This window comes from Carassius carassius, chromosome 41, assembly GCF_963082965.1.
Source record: "Carassius carassius chromosome 41, fCarCar2.1, whole genome shotgun sequence".
NCBI lineage: Eukaryota > Metazoa > Chordata > Actinopteri > Cypriniformes > Cyprinidae > Carassius > Carassius carassius.
The window spans coordinates 9,601,485-9,623,971 of record NC_081795.1 but is presented as its reverse complement, the minus strand read 5'-3'; the positions used below and the strand labels follow the sequence as shown (position 1 = coordinate 9,623,971).

Here is a 22,487-nt window from a genome sequence, read left to right as displayed (position 1 = left end):
GACTTATTTGGCCATAATTTAACAGTCTAAGTTCATTTTAAAAAACATTACTACATTTAAGAATAATAATAATTAGGTAGATATAAACTGTGCATTATTAACTTGTAGCATTTGGAACAACTGATTGTAGGGTTTTAGTGTTTTTTTTGTTTGTTTGTTGTGTTTTTTTTAAGATAAAATAGTATAGAATTTTTAATTCATCAAAAAATTACAAAAAAACAATTAACAGCTTATTGTATCAAAAATTTTATATATCAGTGCACCCCTAATTTTATTAAGTTGTGTTCATTTAAAGCAACAAAATATTATAAAGTATTGTATACCAAATACAAATGTATACACCTGCTCATAACCCTGTTAGTAATCTCTTTTATTCTGTGTTAGAGTTCTACTGTTCTACAAACCTGTGTGAGCTCACTCACAGGCCACACAGCCTCTCGCTCACTTCCCAAAGCTTCCTGGCCAAGGCATCATCCTTTCCTTGAGCACTAACATTCTGCAAGGCACAGGAAGAGAAATACCGTCCACTCAGAGGCTCAAGCCCCTCCTGCAAAGCACAGTAAAGCGTGCTCTGCGCACCTCCCTCTGGGTCCAGAAAAAACAGCTTGGACATGGGCAGGAAAAGCAGCTTCTGCAGCACACCCATATTCCGACCGATCTCAGTGGCTATTACACCTAAAGACCAGACAATTTAAAAAAAAAATGTAGGGAAAAAAGTAATGCATAATAGCAGACAAAAAAATGTCCCACTAACCTGGATGCAGACAATAGCAAGTGACACTCGTCCCCTCCAGTCGGTTTGCAAGCTCTCGGGTAAAGAGCACATTACACAGTTTGCTGTGGCAGTAGGCTCTGAATGCGTGCCAGGATGACTGACCTGTGACCAGATCCTTGTGTGTGTTGAGGAGGTTGAAATCCACAGACCCCAGTCGATGCAGCAGGGCGGACACATTGACGACGCGGCTGTGCTCTGCCTGCTTTAGACGATCCAACAGCAACAGCGTCAGCAAAAAGTGGCCCAGGTGGTTGACACCGAACGCCATGCCAAAGCCATCTTCAGTTCTGCCTGACACGATAAGACCTAGAGAGAAAGCCACACACACTTAGGGTGTGTTTACAGTTGGCTGGTTAAGTTAGATTACAAGAAACTCTGGTGCGATTGTGAACACTGCCATCCAAACCTTGATTTGCGTCCCAACTCTGCTCATGTGTTTGCATAATAATGCATTTCTAAGTTAATGACCTAATATCTTTATAAAAGTTCACAATGTTGCTGCAGATTAAATATAATGCGGATAACTAGTGATGGGAAACCGAGGCTTTCTGAACCATTTGAGGCTTTCATGAAATTGTGCAAAAAAAAACACAGACTGCATCGCGATAAACGGTTCATTACTCAAAGACACAGTGCGCATTAGCAACATCTGGTGGTCAGACTTAGTTTCTCCACCAAATCTAACAAAACATCGCAGAGCAGAGGATGGTTTAAAAATGTTTTTAATCAATGCCAACTCGTGTCATGCGTAGTCCGATGAACGGATTCACATATTGATCAATAATAAAAAATTTACACGTGTGCGATTATAATTAATAATTGACGGGAGCAGTAGCAAAAATATTTTGCGTGAGCTGTTCGGTGTCTCTGAGAACCCAGCTATAGAACATGATAAAATGCAACAGAGGTTTCTGTAAAAAAAAATTTAAAAAAGGCACCATATTTACACATATACAATGAGTGCAATTAGCCCAACACAAAGCAGTTTTGGATGTTCAATTAGTTAACAAAATATGTCATAAAAGCTGTCAGGTTTTTACTGTATCCTTCTGCCTTTTGTTTTGTACATTAAATTTCAATGTTAAAAATTGAATGTGAATGTCAAGTGAACCAGGACTATAAATGTATCATTTATTTTTTGGAAACAAGAGAACCAAACTATCCTGAAACAACATTTCAAGAGTTTGCATACTCTCACATTCCCTTCAGTTTACCTGCATTGTTAATGAGCAAGTCGAGTCTCGGTTCACTCTTCAGAAAAGTCTCTGCAAAACCACGCACAGACTTCAAACTGGCCAGGTCCAGATGCATGTACAGCACCTCGGGGTTCCCACTTTCCTAAAGGAATATAAAACAAAAAGTCTTTGAGACACGAGTCATAAAAATGATAAGAACCAGGAGGAATTGAGGTAAGTAGATGAGTTCACCTTTCTTATGTCATAAACTGCAGCTTCAGCTTTCTCTTTGTTTCTGCAGGCGAGGATCACTCGGGCCCCTCTCTTGGCCAGATCCAAGGCTGTGGTTTTGCCAATGCCTGTATTACTCCCTGCATTCAAATTTTCAACAGTTAAGTGTCTTCTGATGTACAGCAAACTAACTAAAAATTACAACAAGTGTATTGAGGACAGTGGTACTCAAATACAACTGTATAACAACTAGTATAACTACTATTAAATGACAGTCTTAATAAGAATTTCAGTTTTTATTTACTTGAATGGTATTAAGTTAGACTGGATTGTTTAATATGCAAAGCGTTTAAATGATACTAACCTGTAACAATTGCTGTTTTCCCTTTTAAGGTCACGTTGCTCTTAAATCTAGCTCCTTTAAACAGGCTGTAATAAATCAGAAGGTATGCAGCGAGCACACCGACCAGCACTGACAACAACACAGACATTAGTTCCTTTGAGCACGTCAATTAAAGGATCTTTGCTTCCTCTCCTTCTTCTTATTTTACGGCGGATCGCAGACTTATCGGGTGCTTTGCTCCGCTACTTTCTCGTGTTTATGTTTTCGTAACTGCCAGCAGCAGCTTCCGGGCTTTAACTTCTGACAAACGCAAGGTGGCGCGATTTCTCTACGTCAGGGTTGAGACAATATCACACAAAATATCATATCCCATAACATTACATACCATTTGTTTTATTAAAAAGCACAATTTCAACTGTAAAATAATTTAGAGATGGCCACTTGGCTATAAACTTCTTAACAAAAATCAAACATTTAATTTTTTACCGAAACTATGGCATTATATTTCCCCTCACTACACCTAGAATAGCCTACTTCTGGTGCACTTCGGTTCCAACTTCCTATGACCAGAATTCAACACCTTATGCCTTTATAAATATATATTATAAAAAATATAAATATATATAGCGTATAGAAATATGTATACTTAAATATATAGCTACAATTGAACAAATATTAATTAAAATGTAAATTTTAAACATACAAATAAATATATATATATAAACTGGTAGCCTACATGAAAATTGCAATGTCTTATCAGACAAAAAAGAAAAAAGAAAACTCAAAAGATAAAAAAAAAACAATATTTTTGATTGAAATTTATACTTTTAATATATAGGTACATATATTATTTCCATATTTTATAATAAAATAATTTTGGCCATTTTTTAATTTTGTAAACTTCTTTGTAGCAAAAACAGAAAAACAAACTGGCTGCAGCTTTTAATACATGTTATACAGAATATAATTGTTTTATGAAAAAAATATATCATTCTGATTGTGATGTTTCAGTAGCTGGATCTAAAAATTATTTGAATTCAACATGGAGTTTAAATATATTTATTTCTTAAAGTTAATGCTAGATTTGTAATTGTAATATTTGGCACCTTTTCTGTGTAATCAAGTAAGGGAACTCGACATTGGATTTGCAACCAAGCAGGGAAATCAATAATTCCTTGATACATAAACTTTTATTTATTTATTTCCAACTTATTTTGTTCCAGTACTCAAAAACCATTGGCCATTAAGTCTTTATAACAACATTTATATGATATTTTGGTGTTAATAATGGTCCACTTTTGTGAGATTACAATTTGGGCCATTTCACAAAACTTGAAACTACACTACATGCATCAAACAAACTCTCACAATAGGTCGTTTTCATAAGTGTACCCTTTATTGAACTCTTTTGCACAGGCTGCATCATGACAGCGATGAGGAGCAAAGCTTTAGTAACACCACTGTGCCGCTCACAGAATCAGTTTGCTTGAATTCTTCCTCTCACTTTATTCTTTCAAATCGATGGCATGCAGAAAGATGAAAGCACCGTAAACATTTGCCGAATGCACCGGATATTCAGCCTGTGCTGGGCTTGCCGGTATCGGAATGAAGGGGTGGGGGTTTGGAAGCGGTGGAGGAAGAGGAGGTGGGGGAGGGAGGAAGGGAGATGGGCGAGCTGGGCGAGCAGCCCTCACTGCTGAACCCGGCGGAGGGACTGCACCTGGAAGGTCTGAGCATGGGAGCCCCACTCCCTGTAGTGTTTGTACTCGCCACCATGGTTGTCACACTCCATGATGTACTGATAACCACGGTAACCGGGGTACTGGTAACAGACCCAGCTACATGCAGTGAGAAAACACATGAAAAATGCAAACTGAGATCCCTAATTGAATTACTTGATTAGCTGGTAATTTTGTGTTTAATTAGAGTTGGGGCTAAATTCTGCAGTTTGGACACCCCTGGTGTAGAGAGTAGAGACAAGTATGGTACTCACGCCCCACTTTGCACCTGCATTGATCCGATCTCATTGGAGGGCCAACCCATGGCCTGGAGAGAGGGGTAGTCATCGGTTATCTCCCACTGGTGTCCAATAAAGTTCTCCCGCTCAAAGATGGTAATCTTTGACTCCTTGTGGTTCTGCGCAGAGCATAACATTGGGAGAGATTGTTATTTAGAAAGATTGGTAAATCATTTCACCACTGATCCGCTGACACAGTTTCAGACTCACAGCAGAGCAGATTGGCCGGAAGGACATTAGCCTCTCAATGTGGTAGGCATTGCTGCCGCTCCAAGACTCCCAGCGAGGGTAGTCGCCTCTTTCCAGGATGAACTGCTGCCCACAGAAGCTGGAGTGTTCGTAGCCCACCCAGCTGTTCAAATGGACACAAAAAAATTGTTGATAACTGCAAAAGGTGGACTTTTTTGGGGGGCAAATTTGTCCCAAGAATTGAGCTAAATCTTTTAGACTACATTAATTTGAATATAATAATATTACATTAATTTGAATATAATACTCAATGACTTACGCGCCACACTCCACCTTCAGAGAACGGACATTGTCCATGCCGCATTCCATGATGTTCTGACAGGCTGAAGTGAACTCCACGCGCTTGCCTTGGAAGCTCTCTTGGTCATACACTGTGAGCTATATACATATACACAGAGACAACAGAGATGAGATTCAAAGCATTATATGTATTTTGCATATTTCATAGCCATCAAGCGTTTACTTGCCTTCCATGGTCCTAGTGGCATGGGATTAGTCAAAGCCATCCTCGAAGATATCTCAATGCTGATAGACCTGTACAACAGAGATATGCAAAAAAAAGAAAAAAAGAAATATTGTATGGGTTTTATATAATTTATGAAAAGTGTGCTAATAGCCTGTGGATAAAGAACAAGAAAGATATGGCAGCTTTTGTTGCTCCAACAAGACCTAACAATATAATCACACTTATTCTATCTGCTGATTTAGACAATAAAATTCAATCACAACAGAATAAAACCACAGCTTACTGAAATAGAAGAGACAGGGTTATGACCAAAACATGAGGACTTGATCAAAAAGTATATACAAACATACAAATTGCACAGATAATATCAGATTTGGCCAGAAGCATTATTATTAATAATAATAATAATGTCAAGAATGTTTTGTTATGCAAAGCATAGAATGCCTAATCTTTTTTATTTTAAATACATTTTAATAGAAATATTTATTTCAATTTATTTAAAATAAAGTAGTCTTTTGTTTTACATTTACTCATCTGAAATGCCAATTAAAATCATTAAAAAATTTGAAATGTCAATAATAATCATTTTAATCTAATTTAATTTAATTCTTATTTAGTCTTGTGTTTTACATTTGATTTGTTTTTTATCAAAATTCACATATATCCATATTAATTTAATACTTTTTTAAAAACACCCCCATATTTGCTTGCTATAATTGTTTTCAGTTTTTAATTGTGTATAAATCATAGTGCACCCCCTCCCCTAGAGTTTGCAAATCATGCTAAAAGATGACCACAGTGGCTGAAAGGGCTACCACAAAGGGCTTACCTGACCTACCCAACAAATAGCTGCAAGCGGTCAGGAGTTCCACACAACGGTCTCCAGACCACCGACTAAGGGCTCTATTTATATGTAGCATGACAGAAAGGGGAGATTGGCAACAGGGCAGGTAGCAGTCAGCACTTTGCCCGAAGCCTCATTGTTTTGTACTGAGCCTTTGACTTTACCTAGATCACAATGCCATCTGCCGTAGCCAGGGAGGCATCATGCCTACTGGCATCTGCTACAGGAGTGGATGCCAAGCAAAGTGATTCCATGCACGTGTTTACATATGACCTGCGTGTACGGCAAAACAAGCATGCTTGCATAAACTCAAGTAAGCTGTTTCGACCTGAGATCATTCCAGCAAAGACAACACTTCCAGGTACACTTCCAGATTTCTTCCCAACAAAAAATGGTTGGTTAAGCATTGCAACCACCAAAAAAGCTTAAATTTATCCTTAAATATTCAAAGAATTGTGATTTTTAAGTATTATATATCATTATATATCTTATTTTTATCCTGAACTGAGACTGTCTGCTCTCCTCTCCCCACAGTTACAGCCACAGAGTGTTTCAGTGACCCACTTCCACCTGCCTTTACATACTCGCACACATATGCATACATACACAATAGGCCCTTACAAGCAAATCCATTCAACATCCATGTCCTGCCCACTCCTTTGACTTTATGCAAAGCAGGCTGCATGGATGGGGCCCAGTGTTGCACTAGGAGGTGCATGACTAAGTAAAATGAAGCGTGTAAATGATGGCATTCAAGTAAATATGAAGAAGATTAATAATTTTTCAGGTATTTAGGTCAATTTCAATGCAGTTCTTCAATGAGACATTTTGATCTGTTGATAATCAAATGGGAATGATTGTGTGAATAATTACAGTTTTTCTCAGTCACTTTGGTACATTTCTCGAATCAAACTCACAATTTGCAAAACAGTAAGTGCATTTCTCAAAACAACTCGTACAAATAGCAAAACACCATGGATTACCTGCAAAAGCCAGTCTCTTTCTCAAAATCCTTAGTTCATCTCTCAAAAATAAATATCTGTGTCAATGAACATGTCAGTGCCATCGAATGACAAGTCCTTGTGTCATAGGTTACGGATAAGACAAATAGTCAAATTGCTTAGTCATGTCATCAATATAAAAGTGTACTCTGGAGAGATGTTCTGATGTAAACTATGGCAACATTTTGGATGACAGTTACTGTATTGAACAGTATGCAATATGCTTATGTATGCCATATATCCATTTCAAAAGTACAAATTTACACATTACTGTATGTGGGATATTGATCGAAAGAGACTGGATAGAATTCCCAGTTACACTTTTACTAGTGGTCTGGCCAAAAAAAAAACCTTTACAATGTCATTGTGATACAGAAAAGGAAAAAGAAATATGGGCACAAAGATGAAAATAAGTCAATTGTCAGAATGTGTAACTCTTGTGTTGTCCTCTGTCTATACAGTATAAGCTTTCCAACTGAAGATTCATGAGATGAACCTTTGAGCTATTTCAGAGAAATGGTTTATCATTGGTTTATCATCTACATTTTCTTATTAGTAAATATTCACTTGCACAATTCATGCCAAATTGACAAAAAGTCTAATAATAAAAAAAAAGTGTGCTTGGCAGTTTATGACAACTAGATTAACCATTTTGCATTTAATGACTTATACGATGAACTAAAGACCCGATGTTTTGGGGGGTAAGACTATTGCACAGAAAACTATATAATACATTTTGAGCAACATGACATTAGCAACTGATAATGTAGGAAACAACAGAGAATTGTACATAATCATTTGCATGGATGTACCAAAGCATTTGCAACGTGTTCAAAGAAATGAGAAACTGCTTTTTTGATGTGCACAAGTGACACAATAATGTGAGAATTGAACAGGTAGTTTTGAGAATTTCAATTCTGATCTGAGAAATGTACCAAAGTAACTGAGAAAAACTGTAAATCCATCACTTTTTGTGTTTGTTTAATATTTAATAGTCTGGCAATGTAGAATACAAATGTTGTGCATCTGTCTTTCACTCTTATCTTAAGCTCCAAATCATTGACAACTTACAATTTAACTGTAATCCCCAAATAAAACTGCTGAAGCTTCACACAACAGCAACAAGTTCTCATTCTCTCAATGGAGAGGTGTGTGGCCAGTCTACTGAGGTCAGCACATTGATAGCTGTGCTGTAGAGTGAATGAGTGCATGTGAGAGAGAGAGAGAGAGAGAGAGAGAGAGAGAGAGAGAGAGTTGAAGAGATAGAGGCCGTGGAGGGCCATGCTTTCTGCTGATGGAGGTAGACATCAGACATCCAGCCGAGGCCTGGAACAAAGCAATGAGCAGAGTCAGCAGGGTCACAGAGATAAGCCTGCACTCCAAACCCCTCCAAACGCCCCTCACTTTTATCCAATAGCCTGGTCTCATTCTGCTCCAGGAGTACTGCTGGCATATATATATATATATATATATATATATGTATACAGAACCCACTCGAAGCCTGAAGCCCTTTTACATTCAGGCCTTGGCATCCTTTCCTTCGCCAGCACTCCTATTACATTCCATTGTTCTGTGCCTGACTGCAAAATTTTGGTGAGATTGTGGAGATGGTCATTTCAGAGTAGCTGCCCTTTATATAAGCTTGTTGTGATTGAAGGATGTATAGAGATTTGGATGTTTTTGAGTGATATGACTGATTTGAGCACAAAGATTATTATATATTAGAATAATTTATCAAGGATCATGTAACACTGAAGACGACAGTAACGGGTGCTTTGACATCAGGAATAAATTATATTTGAAAATATATTAAAATAGGAAATAAAAATTTCTAAATTTGATGTCACACACTCCTGTACAAGGAAGTATAGGTAGTCGCTATGCCACGGGAATGAGCTCCCACAGAGTATGTCAAACCTGCCCCAACATGTTCTTAACAGATTCTCACTTTTTCATCTAATATTGCCATTACATGTATGATGTCAAAAAAATGCTCTTACTGAATTATTTGTCTTTACTGTGTAATCTCTGTGATCAGATATATCTGTTTGAGTATGAGAATTTCCAAGGGTGCATGATGGAGCTGAGTGGAGAGTGTCGCAACATCTGTGACAAGGGGCTAAACCGTGTGGGCTCCATCAGAGTGGAGTGTGGGCCGTAAGCTCAAATCATACACGTGATTTAAGTAAGTAATCAATCAAAGGACCATGATCAAATGTAGCTGTGGCCTAATGGTTAGAGAGTTGGACTTGTAACTTAAAGTTTGCAGGTTCGAGTCTTGGTGCTGGTAGGGTGGGAGGGAGTGAATGAACAGTGTTCTCTTCCATCCTCAATACTCATGGCTGCAGTGCACTTGAGCAAGGCACTGAAACCCCAGTTGCTCCCTGGGCAGCTGGATCTATAGCTGTCTGCTGCTCTGGGTGTGTGTTCACCTCTCACTGCTGTGTCTGTGCACTTGGATGGGTTAAATGCAGAGCACCAATTCAGAGTATGTGTAATCATACTTGGCAAATGTCACGACTTTCATATTAGAATGATTTCTGAAGGATCATGTAACAAAGAAAATAATGACAAATAAATTATTTTTATAAATTATATATATATAATTTTGAGCTGTTATATTAGTAATGGCTATTCATCTTTCATCTGATAATTTATCCTCTCATTTTAAAATATATTAAAATAGAAAGCAAATTCTAATATATTTCACATTATTACTTTTGTTACAGCTTTATTTGTTTATTTATTTACATACGTACTTACTTATTTCCTTTTTTTCTATCTTTTAAATAAATGCATCCTCACTAAGCATAAGAGAAATACATTTTTTTTTAAATCACACGACCTCAAACTTTTGCATTGTAACGTAATATAACTGTAAAACTACTGGATATGATAAATGGGCCATTTCAATAGGAAGTCCATTTAAAAAGATACACGTCCTGAATTAATATTTTTCGTGGATCAAAAAATCTAAATGTAAAAAATATATAAAGAGTTTTTTTTTTTTCCACAACTAATCAATCACACAAAACCACTGTTACCTGGCACTGTTAATCATAAAATCTGAATTTTAAATACACAATTTCTATATTGTAAATGCAGTAGATGTAAACAGAGCATTTACAGTATGTGTGCCTTTTACCGTCTTTCAGATGGGTAGGTTTTGAGCAGCAGGATATGACCGGTGAGATGTTCATGCTTGAGAGGGGCGAATACCCTCGCTGGGACACTTGCCAGCAGCCACCGTTGTGATTGTCTCATGTCTGTCCGGCCTGTTAGAATGGTGGCTAACTATTGCATCACTCCATTTCCCATTTTATCACAAACCACAACCAATTAAAAAAGGGCAGATAGCAACCATCTTAACTCTGTGGTCTTTCTACATGTAGGACCCACATGACCATAGAATCTGTCTGTATGAGTGCATGAACTTTGATGGTCGTAAGATGGAGGTTTCTAATGAGGACATCCCAAGTTTGTGGTGCTATGGCTTCCAGGACAGAGTTGCCAGCATTTACGTAAATGGTGGAATGTAAGTGATTTGGCATCTCTTATATTATAATAAGATGATTATATAACTATCACCTCATGGATTCATTTATGCTACATTCCAACTTAAGGTGGGTTGGATATCAGTATCCAGGCTGCCGTGGATATCAGTACTTGTTTGAATTTGGATCCTACAAACACTGGAATGAATGGGGTGCTGTAAATAGACATTACTAATACGGATGAACTATCGTGTGTTCTTGTCTGTCATGACTGGTAGTACAGCATTGTACGTCCAACCAACTAGTTAAAAGTATAGCAAATTAACAAAACTATTTTATGTCCCAATTGTAATGCTGGTTGAAGCCTACATCAGTTTTGTTTGATAGTTTTGCATCATTGCATGTTTCTTGCTTTACCCAAACCTCCTAGAATTTTGCTAGCAATTGAAAATCTACCATCCTCAAATGACCTAGAGCTAATCAGTATCAATTTCTAATTTATCTGCTAAACACTGCATGGAATATTCACTCAACCAGAAGGATGTGCAATTCAGCATCTCAAGAGCATACTCAACCTTCTACTGCTTCATCACAGTACATCTTCTAGAATCTAGAAGCTCAAGCAGCATTGTGAAGATCAAGGTATTCAACATGGCAGTTTCTTCTCTCTCCTTGAACTGATTTCAAATGTCCTTTATGAAATCCTGCTTCTCTTTATCTTTCTCAGGGATGCTGGCATCTAAAAACACATTTACTAGAAAATAAATTAAAAAAAAGAAAAGATTTTAAAGCACAATTTTTGTACATTGTCCTTAATTAATTGCTCTGCTCTCTTTTACCAGTGCTAAGACTTGAGAACACATTAGGTGATTTTTTTTTATTATTTATATAATTCATCATGCATAATAAATGAGGTAACCAGAAAAATTAAAACAATACCTGATATAAATACCAGTTAGTAGTGGATAGTTGATATCAGAAAAAAATGGTTACCAGTAGATAGATAAATAGCTAAAAAGCTTTGTATAAAAGCTCTCTCTCTCTCACACACACACACACACACACACACACACACACAAAGTATATATATATATATATATATATATATATATATATATATTGTGTGTGTGTGTGTGTGTGTGTGTGTGTGTGTGTGTGTGTGTGTGTGTCCACAGACAGTACAAAAATGTCTGATCATAATGAGACGACAGTACACATTACTTTACAACAGAACTGTCTGCCCAGTGCCCACTTCCTTCCTCGAATTAATACCGTTCATCTCTCTCGGGTTTTGCTCAATTACATGAAGTGGTTGCTTTAATACCTTCAGCAGCAGACATACATGCAGATTACAGAGCGAGATCCACTCGCCCTAGGAAAGAAGGAGTAAAATAACTCAGTATCTTTAGAAGATTGGCTGGCTGGGGGAGGTGGATGCGCTATTCTTGTAAAGAGCCTGCGTTAAATAACGAGGACGCGTAACACAGCAGAGGTGAGGCAGACAAACGGCCCTTGGTAGAGAGGTTGGGTGCGAAGACTGCACGAACAGCTGCATCTTATCGCATTTAGAGATGAAAGTGAGGCAAGGCTGCGACGCGGGTGTCCCGTGTACGACTGAGGAGGATTTGCTAAAAAGCACAGAAATAACGCCGGAGGATGTACTCGGGCTGCAGAAGATCACAGACAGTAAGTTCAGTAACATCATTGTCACCCTCAAACAGGAAGCTTCCAAAAACACCTTTACACTGTTGCACATAAACCAGAGTGAAATTGCAGGTTTCGCTCCAGCATGTTCTCGCGTTTCTTGTTTAAGTCTTGCTCCGTGACATTCTAAATAAGAAACTTCATTTAAACTGGAACGTCTTCATTTAGAGGTTGATGAGACGATATCATTCATTTTGGCCGAACGAACCTATTAATGATTCATTCGACTCTTCCTTGATAAACTGTGGACATTGTAGGCTACTGACTGACAATGACGACGTATGATATTAATGGGTTGAGGATTTATAAATATAGCCTACTCGAATGGGGTTAGAGAGCGCTCTGTAATCTCCTCACCCCATTGAGAAATCTGACCACCGGGGCGAGCCTCCCAGTCTATTGCCCAACGAAACGAAGCAATAGCGGCTAAATAAACCTTCAGCGTTGACAGTAGACTCCCGTTATCTAGTCTGTAGCTGAACGTCCGTCAAGGGACAGCTCACCTGGTCGATATCTCTATCACAGCACGATTTCATGAACATTCCCCATGTAAAGAGCTTGCAAATGACTAGTAAAAGGTACACACGACTCAGTGAGTATGTCGGGCAGCAGACAGCATGTCAGGGAAGCACACAGGGAAGCGGGGCACTTTAGCCCCTAGAAAGTTTTCTCAGTGTGTTCTGCACCGTCCTCTGAAGTTGGTCCTTGTCGGCTATTTTTTAGGCCGATTCGACATGTTGTATCGGCGTTGGAGCTTGTCGATCAGTCAGGCCATCTGATCGCTCTGAATGGCTGTTCAGCTAGCAAAGATCAGGTCTGAAGAATGCAAATACTTGGTTTCTACGGAGTTCAGATAAATCAACAGTTTTGCAGATCTGGAAGTGTCACAGCTAACTAAAAAATTCATTTGCATTACTGTTACCTTTATCACATTAATTCTCACAGTACAAAAAGAATATTTCACTAGGAAAGAATGACTACTCTGTCTCATCTTTGCCACCGCTTGTTGTTTTGTGGTTGAAAACTCAACAGTGTATTCTTATCCTGAACTGTGCATTGAAACATCTACTTGAATAAATATATTCACAAATGCATGGAACAACAGTGCTGAGAAATCACATTTAGATGGCACTCTTCTTTATTTAAATGGAAAAAAACATGTCTGGCTAATCACTTGGATTAGCACTCTAAAAATAAAAGCTGTTCTTAATTAAGGATAGGTCTGCTTTTCTGAGGAAAGTGGACACCTGTATGCAAGCTTGTTTTCTGTCTTTTTTTTATCTCATGTTACTGTTATAAACAAGAATGCAAAGTATATATTTATGGATGAAGTGATAAAATAGCATAAATGTAAGTTACATCAATAGATTTTAAAATTTTATTATGGAAGTGGATTGGATTTTAAGCAAATGGTTACATCCTTCTATAATCTTTGGTTTAACTGATCAATTTGGCATTTGGTATGTTTGGAAATATTACTTCATAAAGAATGCTTTATATGGTGTTTAGGTACACTATGCCTCATAAATCTAAATGAACATGTGTGGTCTTGTAAATGAGCGCTGGATCAATCATTATCTGCGTTTGTTATACGCAGCAGTTCCTTTTATTTTCCCCCAAAATAACAGGTGGTAGTTATCCTGGATTGATTTCAGAAGATATGTTGCTAGGTAACAGCATTAGAAGCAGTGAAGCACGGCTCCTTGGTGGATTGGAAAGCTACATAGACACTTTACTGCAACATTGCTCTGATTACTAGATTTCTGTCTTCTTAATGAATTGCACAAATGTGAAATTTTGTCAGTTAATCTAAAAATCACAAAGATATTGCTTTCTTTGAATCCACTTGGCTATGTTAGGTTGCATAAGCAAAAACAAATTTAAGAAACAGGCTTTTTTCAGGCTTTAATTTTAACTCCTTAAAGTTATAGTTCACAAATAAAGTGGATGCTTCATAAACAAACCAGGAGCTTTGCCCACTTGATGTGAAGTTTGCAAAAAAACAAAAACAAATCTAAATACTGAGAAAATCACCTTTAAAGTTGTCCAAATTTAGTTCTTAGCAATGCATATTAATAATCAGGAATTAAGTTTTGATATATTTACAGTAGAAAATTTACAAAATATCTTCATGGAACATGATCTTTACTTAATATCCTAATAATTTCGACCCATACAATGTTTTTTTGGCTATTAATAAGAATATACCCCAATGACTTAAGACTGGTTTCGTAGTCCAGGGTCACATAGTCTATTTTTACAATTTTACCATCTCAGTATTAAAAATAATTGACTGCACTTGAGGTTGTGTTTTGAAAACTAGATAACAGTATTTATTTGTTTGTTTGCTTTACGTTCTATATTAAAATAAAATAAATTAAAAATTTGTCCAGATTGTTTCGCTTTCCATTTTTTATTGTAAAGCATAAAAGTTACAACTTTTGAGATTTACATTTAAAAATATGCACTATTATTTATGTTGACATGAACTCTGTTCATCTGTAGTCTGTCTCCATCTCTTCACTGACTATTTGTATTTTTGCACTGACACTTAAGCACAGTAATGTTAGCTCATAAACAGTAGTTTGGTCCCCCGGGTGACAAAACATACCAATACATTTCCCTGAACAATTTGTTGAATGTTGTAAAGGTGTTGATATGTCAAGCATGTTTTATTAGCATGTGGTATTAGCAAGTGCAGTAAAAAAAAAAAAAAGACATATGCAAAGTATGCAAAAAATAAAAAAATATAAAAAATAAAAATATGCAAAGGATCTGTTTCTTGTCTATTCAAGTTTCAGTGTTCTGCTCCAAATCAGCTCTAATGCTCTGTGTCAATATCCGCGGGACATGTTTGAAAACTACTAATTCCATTGGGCGTTTTTAATGAATGATGCATACATGATTGTTTAAAGTTAATATCTAATATCTGGTTTGTGACAGTTTTATGAAACACTGCCATTTAATTTAATTTTTTTTTCAATCAGCATAATTGTTCTCATGCTTACATGAAGTGGTTAAATATTTCACAATATAAAGCTGTTTTGTTCTGAGCAGATGTTTGCATTTTGTCTTCCCTTTCTCTGCTTGGCACTCTTCTGAAGCAGAGGAGCTATAAATATCTCAAGTGACTGGCTAAATCCACTGTTGCCCATCTGTTAACTAACAGGAAGCTTGGGTAGAGGATAGGTGGGACATTTGCACTGACCTATGGGAAGGAAGTGATATACTCAGCTCTAGTGTTGAGCTCATCTCAGTGTCATCCTAGCAGAGATGGACCTGTCAAAAGTTAGAGTTGTCCCAAATCCCCTTAGCATCTCCAAATCTGTGCCATGTGATGGTGAACAATGTAAGCTTCTTAGGTATAATCCATCCCAGGAAGAAGAGGGCTGACACAGCTGCTCCTCGCACCTCCTATGCCTCCTCTGGGAGTCAGGCATGAGAAAAAAGGGATGCATGTGAAAGGGCATGACTGGACTGACCCAAGTCATCAACAGGCCACAAATAAATCCCCATGTTTAGTGGACAAAACACATATTAGAACAGTTAATTTGCACTGTATGGTATTGTATTTTTTAAATGGGTACAGAGACACCAACGGACTGCTTTGCTTGTGGGTCTCCATAAAATTTGAATGTAAATCAGATTTTACACTCAACAGGCTCAACAACCATTGTTTTACATAATAGATTATTATACCTTTATTTTTCCTTGTTTATTTTTGTATCTCTTTTTTTTCAGATTTGGTAGGCTTTGGTAATATTATATGTAAACACAATCATGCCAATAAAGTACTTTAAACTTAAAAATGAATTGAAGGATTTAAATTTCAATGTAAATAAATTTATTATGTGACCCAGACCACAAAACCATTCATAAGGGTCATTTTCTTTTTCTTTTTTATTGAGATTTAACATAATTAACATAATCTGAAAGCAAATAAATAATCTTTCCATTGATGTATGTTTTGTTAGGATAGGACACTATTTGGCTGAGATACAACTATTTGAATATCTTTTGAATACTCTGAGGGTTAAAAAAAATCAAGATATTGAGAAAATCGCCTTTAAAGTTGTCCAAATGAAGTCCTTAGCAAATTTACAAAATAAATTAATGGAACATGATCTTTACTTAATATCCTAATGATTTTAGGCATAAAAGAAAAATCAACCCATACAGTGTATTTTTGGTTATTGTTACAAATATATCCATGCTACTTATGACTGGTTTTGTGGTTCAGGGTCACATATTGTAATTATGTTTATTATATATTATAGTATAATTATGTTTCTTGTTCATGTAAACAGTTTCTGTATATATATATATATATATATATATATATATATATATATATATATATATATATATATATATATATATATATATATATGTGTGTATATATATATATATATGTGTGTATATATATATATATATGTGTGTATATATATGTATATATATATGTGTGTATATATATATATATATATATGTGTGTATATATATGTATATATATATGTGTGTATATATATGTATATATATATGTGTGTATATATATGTATATATATATATATACATATACACATATGTATATATATATATACATATGTGTATATGTACATATGTGTATATATACGTATATATATACATATGTGTATATATATACGTGGGAAGTCGTGGCTTAATGGTTAGAGAGTCGGACTCCCAATCGAAAGGTTGTGAGTTCGAGTCTCGGGCCGGCAGGAATTGTGGGTGGGGGGAGTGCATGTACAGTTCTCTCTCCACCTTCAATACCACGACTTAGGTGCCCTTGAGCAAGGCATCGAACCCCCAACTGCTCCCCGGGCGCCGCAGCATAAATGGCTGCCCACTGCTCCGGGTGTGTGCTCACAGTGTGTGTGTGTGTTCACTGCTCTGTGTGTGTGCACTTCGGATGGGTTAAATGCAGAGCACAAATTCTGAGTATGGGTCACCATACTTGGCCGAATGTCACTTTCACTTCACTTCATATATATATATATACTACTTTATTATTGTCATTATACCGTAGCACATTATACTAAAGCAAAACACCCAACCAACTGCCATTTTTTTACAAACACATTGTTAAAGCAAATGTAAATTCTGAGTCAATAGGAATATTATTCAAATTCAATATTAACACACAATGTGTTGATTAATGTTTGTCTGTCAGTCAGTATACTTCTTTTCCTATTGTTCTGACAGTATTTCTAAACCGTATCAGTCTCCGCAGGCAGATAATGAATCGAGGAGGTGTATGGTAATCATCAATGTCATTTTCACCCAACATCAGAGAACAGAAATAGCTCTTTTTGTCCCTGCAGTCTATCACACAAGGATACGGCTCTCAGCCCTGAGGCATGTCTTTGATGCATGTGACCTTTGTCGCACACGCATACCCAGTGTTAAAATGTGGTTAGCTTTATATTTTGAAATGTTACGACAAGTCTGGAGAGAATCACATCATGTTTAATGTTCCATACATATTTCATTATCTTACAAATGTTGAGCTAATGAGAGTCAGAACTGAGACACATCCTGGTTTGTTTTTGTTTCCATAGATTACCTCTGCGGTCCAGAACAGAACATACACAAGATCGACTTCACCAGGTTCAAAATCCGAGACATGGAGACAGGCATGGTTCTTTTTGAGATCACCAAACCCCCTACAACAGGTAGGCAAGGAGCAGACCTCTCAAATTCACTTCCTCACTCCACCTACACAGGCTGCACATTTAAATGCAAAGATCATTTAGATTTTTTTTTAGATGAAGCCCGGATTTTCATTTAGATGCAGTGCGCTGCATAAGAGCCTAATTTGGTAATGCTGACCCCTTTCTGATGAACAGAGAGTGGGGAGGACAGAACGGACTTTGACCAGAATGCCGGGCGCTTCGTGCGTTACCAGTTCACCCCCGCTTTCCTCCAACTACGACAGGTTGGCGCCACGTAAGTGCAATCAGTGGCAGGAAACCTAAAATTAGCCTGAAATCACACTTGAATCTATTTGACTTACCCTTTAAAGGGGACATATCATGACGAATATAGTTTTTCTATATTTCTATATTTTTAGATAAATGGGCTAATTGTACAAAAAACAAACAAACAAAAAATCTTTCTTACAAGTGAAAAAAAGACCATGTTGCAAAATTTTAACTCATGACCAGTCATGTCCCAAGGAGGTAAAAAGGAGAAAGTAGGATACAATTAGTCCTACACATAAGAACTAAAGATAAGAGTAAAATTACAACCCGAATTCCGGAAAAGTTGGGATGTTTTTTAAATTTTAATAAAATGAAAAACTAAAAGACTTTCAAATCACATGAGCCAATATTTTATTCACAATAGAACATAGATAACATAGCAAATGTTTAAACTGAGAAAGTTTACAATTTTATGCACAAAATGAGCTCATTTCAATTTTGATTTCTGCTACAGGTCTCAAAATAGTTGGGACGGGGCATGTTTACCATGGTGTAGCATCTCCTTTTCTTTTCAAAACAGTTTGAAGACGTCTGGGCATTGAGGCTATGAGTTGCTGGAGTTTTGCTGTTGGAATTTGGTCCCATTCTTGCCTTATATGGATTTCCAGCTGCTGAAGAGTTCGTGGTCGTCTTTGACGTATTTTTCGTTTAATGATGCGCCAAATGTTCTCTATAGGTGAAAGATCTGGACTCTTCTACGACGAAGCCATGCTGTTGTTATAGCTGCAGTATGTGGTTTTGCATTGTCCTGCTGAAATAAACAAGGCCTTCCCTGAAATAGACGTTGTTTGGAGGGAAGCATATGTTGCTCTAAAACCTTTATATACCTTTCAGCATTCACAGAGCCTTCCAAAACATGCAAGCTGCCCATACCGTATGCACTTATGCACCCCCATACCATCAGAGATGCTGGCTTTTGAACTGAACGCTGATAACATGCTGGAAGGTCTCCCTCCTCTTTAGCCCGGAGGACACGGCGTCCGTGATTTCCAACAAGAATGTCAAATTTGGACTCATCTGACCATAAAACACTATTCCACTTTGAAATAGTCCATTTTAAATGAGCCTTGGCCCACAGGACACGACGGCGCTTCTGGACCATGTTCACATATGGCTTCCTTTTTGCATGATAGAGCTTTAGTTGGCATCTGCTGATGGCACGGCGGATTGTTATCTATTGTGAATAAAATATTGGCTCATGTGATTTAAAATTCCTTTAGTTTTCATTTTATTAAAATTTAAAAAACGTCCCAACTTTTCCGGAATTCGGGTTGTAAATTAAAAATTAGTTTAGGGTAATTGTAAGATACATTTTAAAATAAGAAAGTCACATTGTCACACTGTGAGATATACTTTAAAATGGCTTAATCTTTTAAATAAATAATTCATTTAATAATTATAACATATATAAATTATAACATTTTAAAAATAATTGTTGATTTTTTTTACAAACCCTGATTATTTCAGTCTGATTGTTTTATGAAATTGTCACAATTTATTACGAGAGGCTATAAAAGGGAGGTTATTGAATGTATGTGTGTGTGTGTGTGTGTGTGTGTAAGCTATGTTACATTTGAAATTAGACAAAAATATTTAAATAGAAGTCTTAAAGGAAGAAGTCTTTTTTATTCAGTTTCATATTTATTAATGCTTTTATTCAGCAAGGACGCATTAAATTAATCAAAAGTGACAGTAAAAGCATTTATAATATTACTAAAGATTTCTATTTAAAATAAATGCTGCTGAACTCTCTATTGATCAAAGAACCCTGAAAAAAGTATAACAGTTTCCATAAAAATATTAAGCTGTACAACTGTTTTCTACATTGGTAATAAAAATAAAAATCAGCATATGAGAATGATTTCTGAAGGATCATGTGATGCTGTAAACTGGAGTAATGATCCTGAAAATTCAGCTTTGCATCACAAGAATAAATTTGTGCAATTGTAACTTTATTAAGCCCAAAAAAACTGTCTTTACTGTATTTTTGATTAAATATGAGTATTAGAGACTTTTTCTAAAACATAAAAAATCTTACCAACCCTATAACATGGAACAAGCCATTTTCATTGCCACAAAATCTATGTGTCCTTAAAGGTGTCTTTTCCCACCTTCACAGGGTGGAGTTCACCGTAGGCGATGTTCCCATCAACAACTTCCGAATGATCGAGAGGCACTATTTCCGTGAGCAGCTGCTGAAGAGCTTTGACTTTGAGTTTGGCTTCTGCATCCCGAGCAGTAAGAATACCTGTGAACACATCTATGAGTTCCCACCAATCTCTGAAGATATAAGTAAGTTATAAATGTTTTTTATGAACTGAATTGTGCTATTGATTAGAATGTGATCTTATGGCTAGACCTAATATACATCTGACATTGTGTTTCTTGTATCCCTCCATAGTGCGTGAAATGATCCTTCACCCATATGAGACACAATCCGACAGCTTTTACTTTGTGGACAAAAAGCTTGTGATGCACAATAAGGCAGATTATTCTTACAACGGTGGACCGTAGTACATGTAGACATCTACTGACAGTGGCATCTAGGCATCTAATCTTATATGTGATGACAAACTATCTCAGGACTGTGTGTGTGTGAGAGAGAGAGAGAGAGAGAGAGAGAGAGAGAATGTTACTTAGAATGGGCCAGTACTGCTTTTTCCCTTAGAATCATTTAAAGTATGTAATAACTCTGTCTCTTCAAGTATTAGATTGTGCCTGTGTACATGTGCATTAATTGCATGCTCTGTTTTTATGTATTTTAAAAGCCCAAAGACAAATCATTCTAAACAACTCTAATTTGTGACTACATTTTCTTAAAATGTTTCTCATGGCTTCTAAAGCATAAAAAGAGAGTCATGTAGAGTGAGTTGGAGATACAGTGCCCAATGCAGTGTGTTTGAACCTTTAAAGGAAGGGATACTGTCAGGAACTGTGTATTTTGCCCTGACTTTGCACCCACTTCCTGTTGGCCTCTATGAAAGGGCCAGATTTTCTTTCATTTTTCTCACTTTCATTTTTGAATACTCATAATTTGGTCGATGATATAAATCTGTTATGTATATTAATATGCTCTTATTTATAATGATATACATTTCCACACATATAAAAAATAGTGAAAGGTATCTGTCTATTGTTTCATGCAATTTAACAAAAAAAGAGAAAAATAAAAATTCCAAAGTTAAATCATCATGTTTGATTTCATTCATTTCCTTTACACATAAAACTCCTCCATAGTGATGTAATTCGGATAAATAATATTGTATATTAAAACTGTACAGCACTATCATCCAAAAGTGTATTTTATGCTCTCTGAGGCTGCGTTTATTTGTTCACAAATATAGTAAAAACAGTAATATTGTGAAATGTTATTACAGCTTAAAATAAGTGTTTTCTATTTGGATACATTTTAAAATGTAATTTATACCTGTGATGACAAAACTGAATGTTCTGCTGATGTGCTCGAGAAACATTAACACTGACAAAAGGTGTGCTGTTTAATATATATATACAGTACAGACCAAAAGTTTGGAAACATTACTATTTTTAATGTTTTTGAAAGAAGTTTCTTCTGCTCATCAAGCCTGCATTTATTTGATGAAAAAAATGTAATATTGTGACATATTACAATTTAAAATAATTGTTTTTAAATTTATTATACTTTAAATTATACTTTATTTCTGTGATGCAAAGCTGAATTTTTAGGATCATTATCACATGATCCTTTAGAAATTATACTAATATGATGATTCATTATCAAAGTTGGAAACAGTTCTTAATATTGCTGCTTAATATTTTTTCAGAACATGTGATACTTTTTTAGGATACTTTGATGAATAAAAAGTAAAAAAAAAAAAAAAAGATGCTATGTTTTTAAAATATAAATATTTTGTCATAACAATATACACTACTGGTCAGTAATTTGGGGTCAGTAATTTTTCTTTTCTTTCTTTTTAAATAAAATCAATACTTTTATTCAGCAAGGATGTGTTAAATTGATAAAAAGTGATAGTAATGAAAATATATTATTAGAATATATATTATTAGAATTTTTTTTTATTTTGAATAAATGCAGTTCTTTTTAACCTTTTTTTTTAACCTTTTATTCATCAAATCAGAACTGTTTCCAACACTCATAATAAATCAGAATATTAGAATGATTTCTAAAGGATCATGTGATAGACTGGAT

General features: G+C 36.0%; 3 protein-coding genes and 1 pseudogene across 4 annotated transcripts; 2 read left to right on the top strand and 2 right to left on the bottom strand.

Annotated features, from left to right (window-relative positions):
- Nucleotides 1–213: 213 nt before the first annotated feature.
- On the bottom strand, nt 214–2,820 carry dhrs13a.3 (dehydrogenase/reductase (SDR family) member 13a, duplicate 3). 2 transcript variants are annotated; one of them, XM_059534359.1, is made up of 5 exons: nt 2,546–2,820; nt 2,203–2,321; nt 1,990–2,113; nt 878–1,081; nt 214–675 (listed from the first exon to the last, which is right to left on the bottom strand). In XM_059534359.1, exons 1-5 carry the CDS (start codon nt 2,670–2,672, stop codon nt 419–421), a joined length of 831 nt encoding a protein of 276 aa, XP_059390342.1. In that variant the 5' UTR covers nt 2,673–2,820; the 3' UTR covers nt 214–418. The 2 variants fall into 2 exon arrangements, with proteins under 2 accessions (XP_059390342.1, XP_059390341.1); XM_059534358.1 differs by having other exon boundaries at nt 755–1,081; nt 2,546–2,817.
- A 1,078-nt stretch (nt 2,821–3,898) lies between these two features.
- On the bottom strand, nt 3,899–5,296 carry LOC132123051 (beta-crystallin A3). The gene is made up of 5 exons (XM_059533578.1): nt 5,258–5,296; nt 5,050–5,168; nt 4,752–4,893; nt 4,518–4,660; nt 3,899–4,362 (listed from the first exon to the last, which is right to left on the bottom strand). The coding sequence occupies exons 1-5, from the start codon at nt 5,294–5,296 to the stop codon at nt 4,215–4,217; spliced, it is 591 nt and encodes a 196-aa protein (XP_059389561.1). The 3' UTR covers nt 3,899–4,214.
- Nucleotides 5,297–8,941: 3,645 nt separating this feature from the next.
- LOC132123050 (beta-crystallin B1-like) lies at nt 8,942–10,830 on the top strand (annotated as a pseudogene).
- Nucleotides 10,831–11,910: 1,080 nt separating this feature from the next.
- Nucleotides 11,911–20,862, top strand: LOC132123236 (protein unc-119 homolog A-like). The gene is made up of 5 exons (XM_059533809.1): nt 11,911–12,281; nt 17,876–17,989; nt 18,164–18,263; nt 20,418–20,590; nt 20,700–20,862. The coding sequence occupies exons 1-5, from the start codon at nt 12,167–12,169 to the stop codon at nt 20,810–20,812; spliced, it is 615 nt and encodes a 204-aa protein (XP_059389792.1). The 5' UTR covers nt 11,911–12,166; the 3' UTR covers nt 20,813–20,862.
- Nucleotides 20,863–22,487: the final 1,625 nt, after the last annotated feature.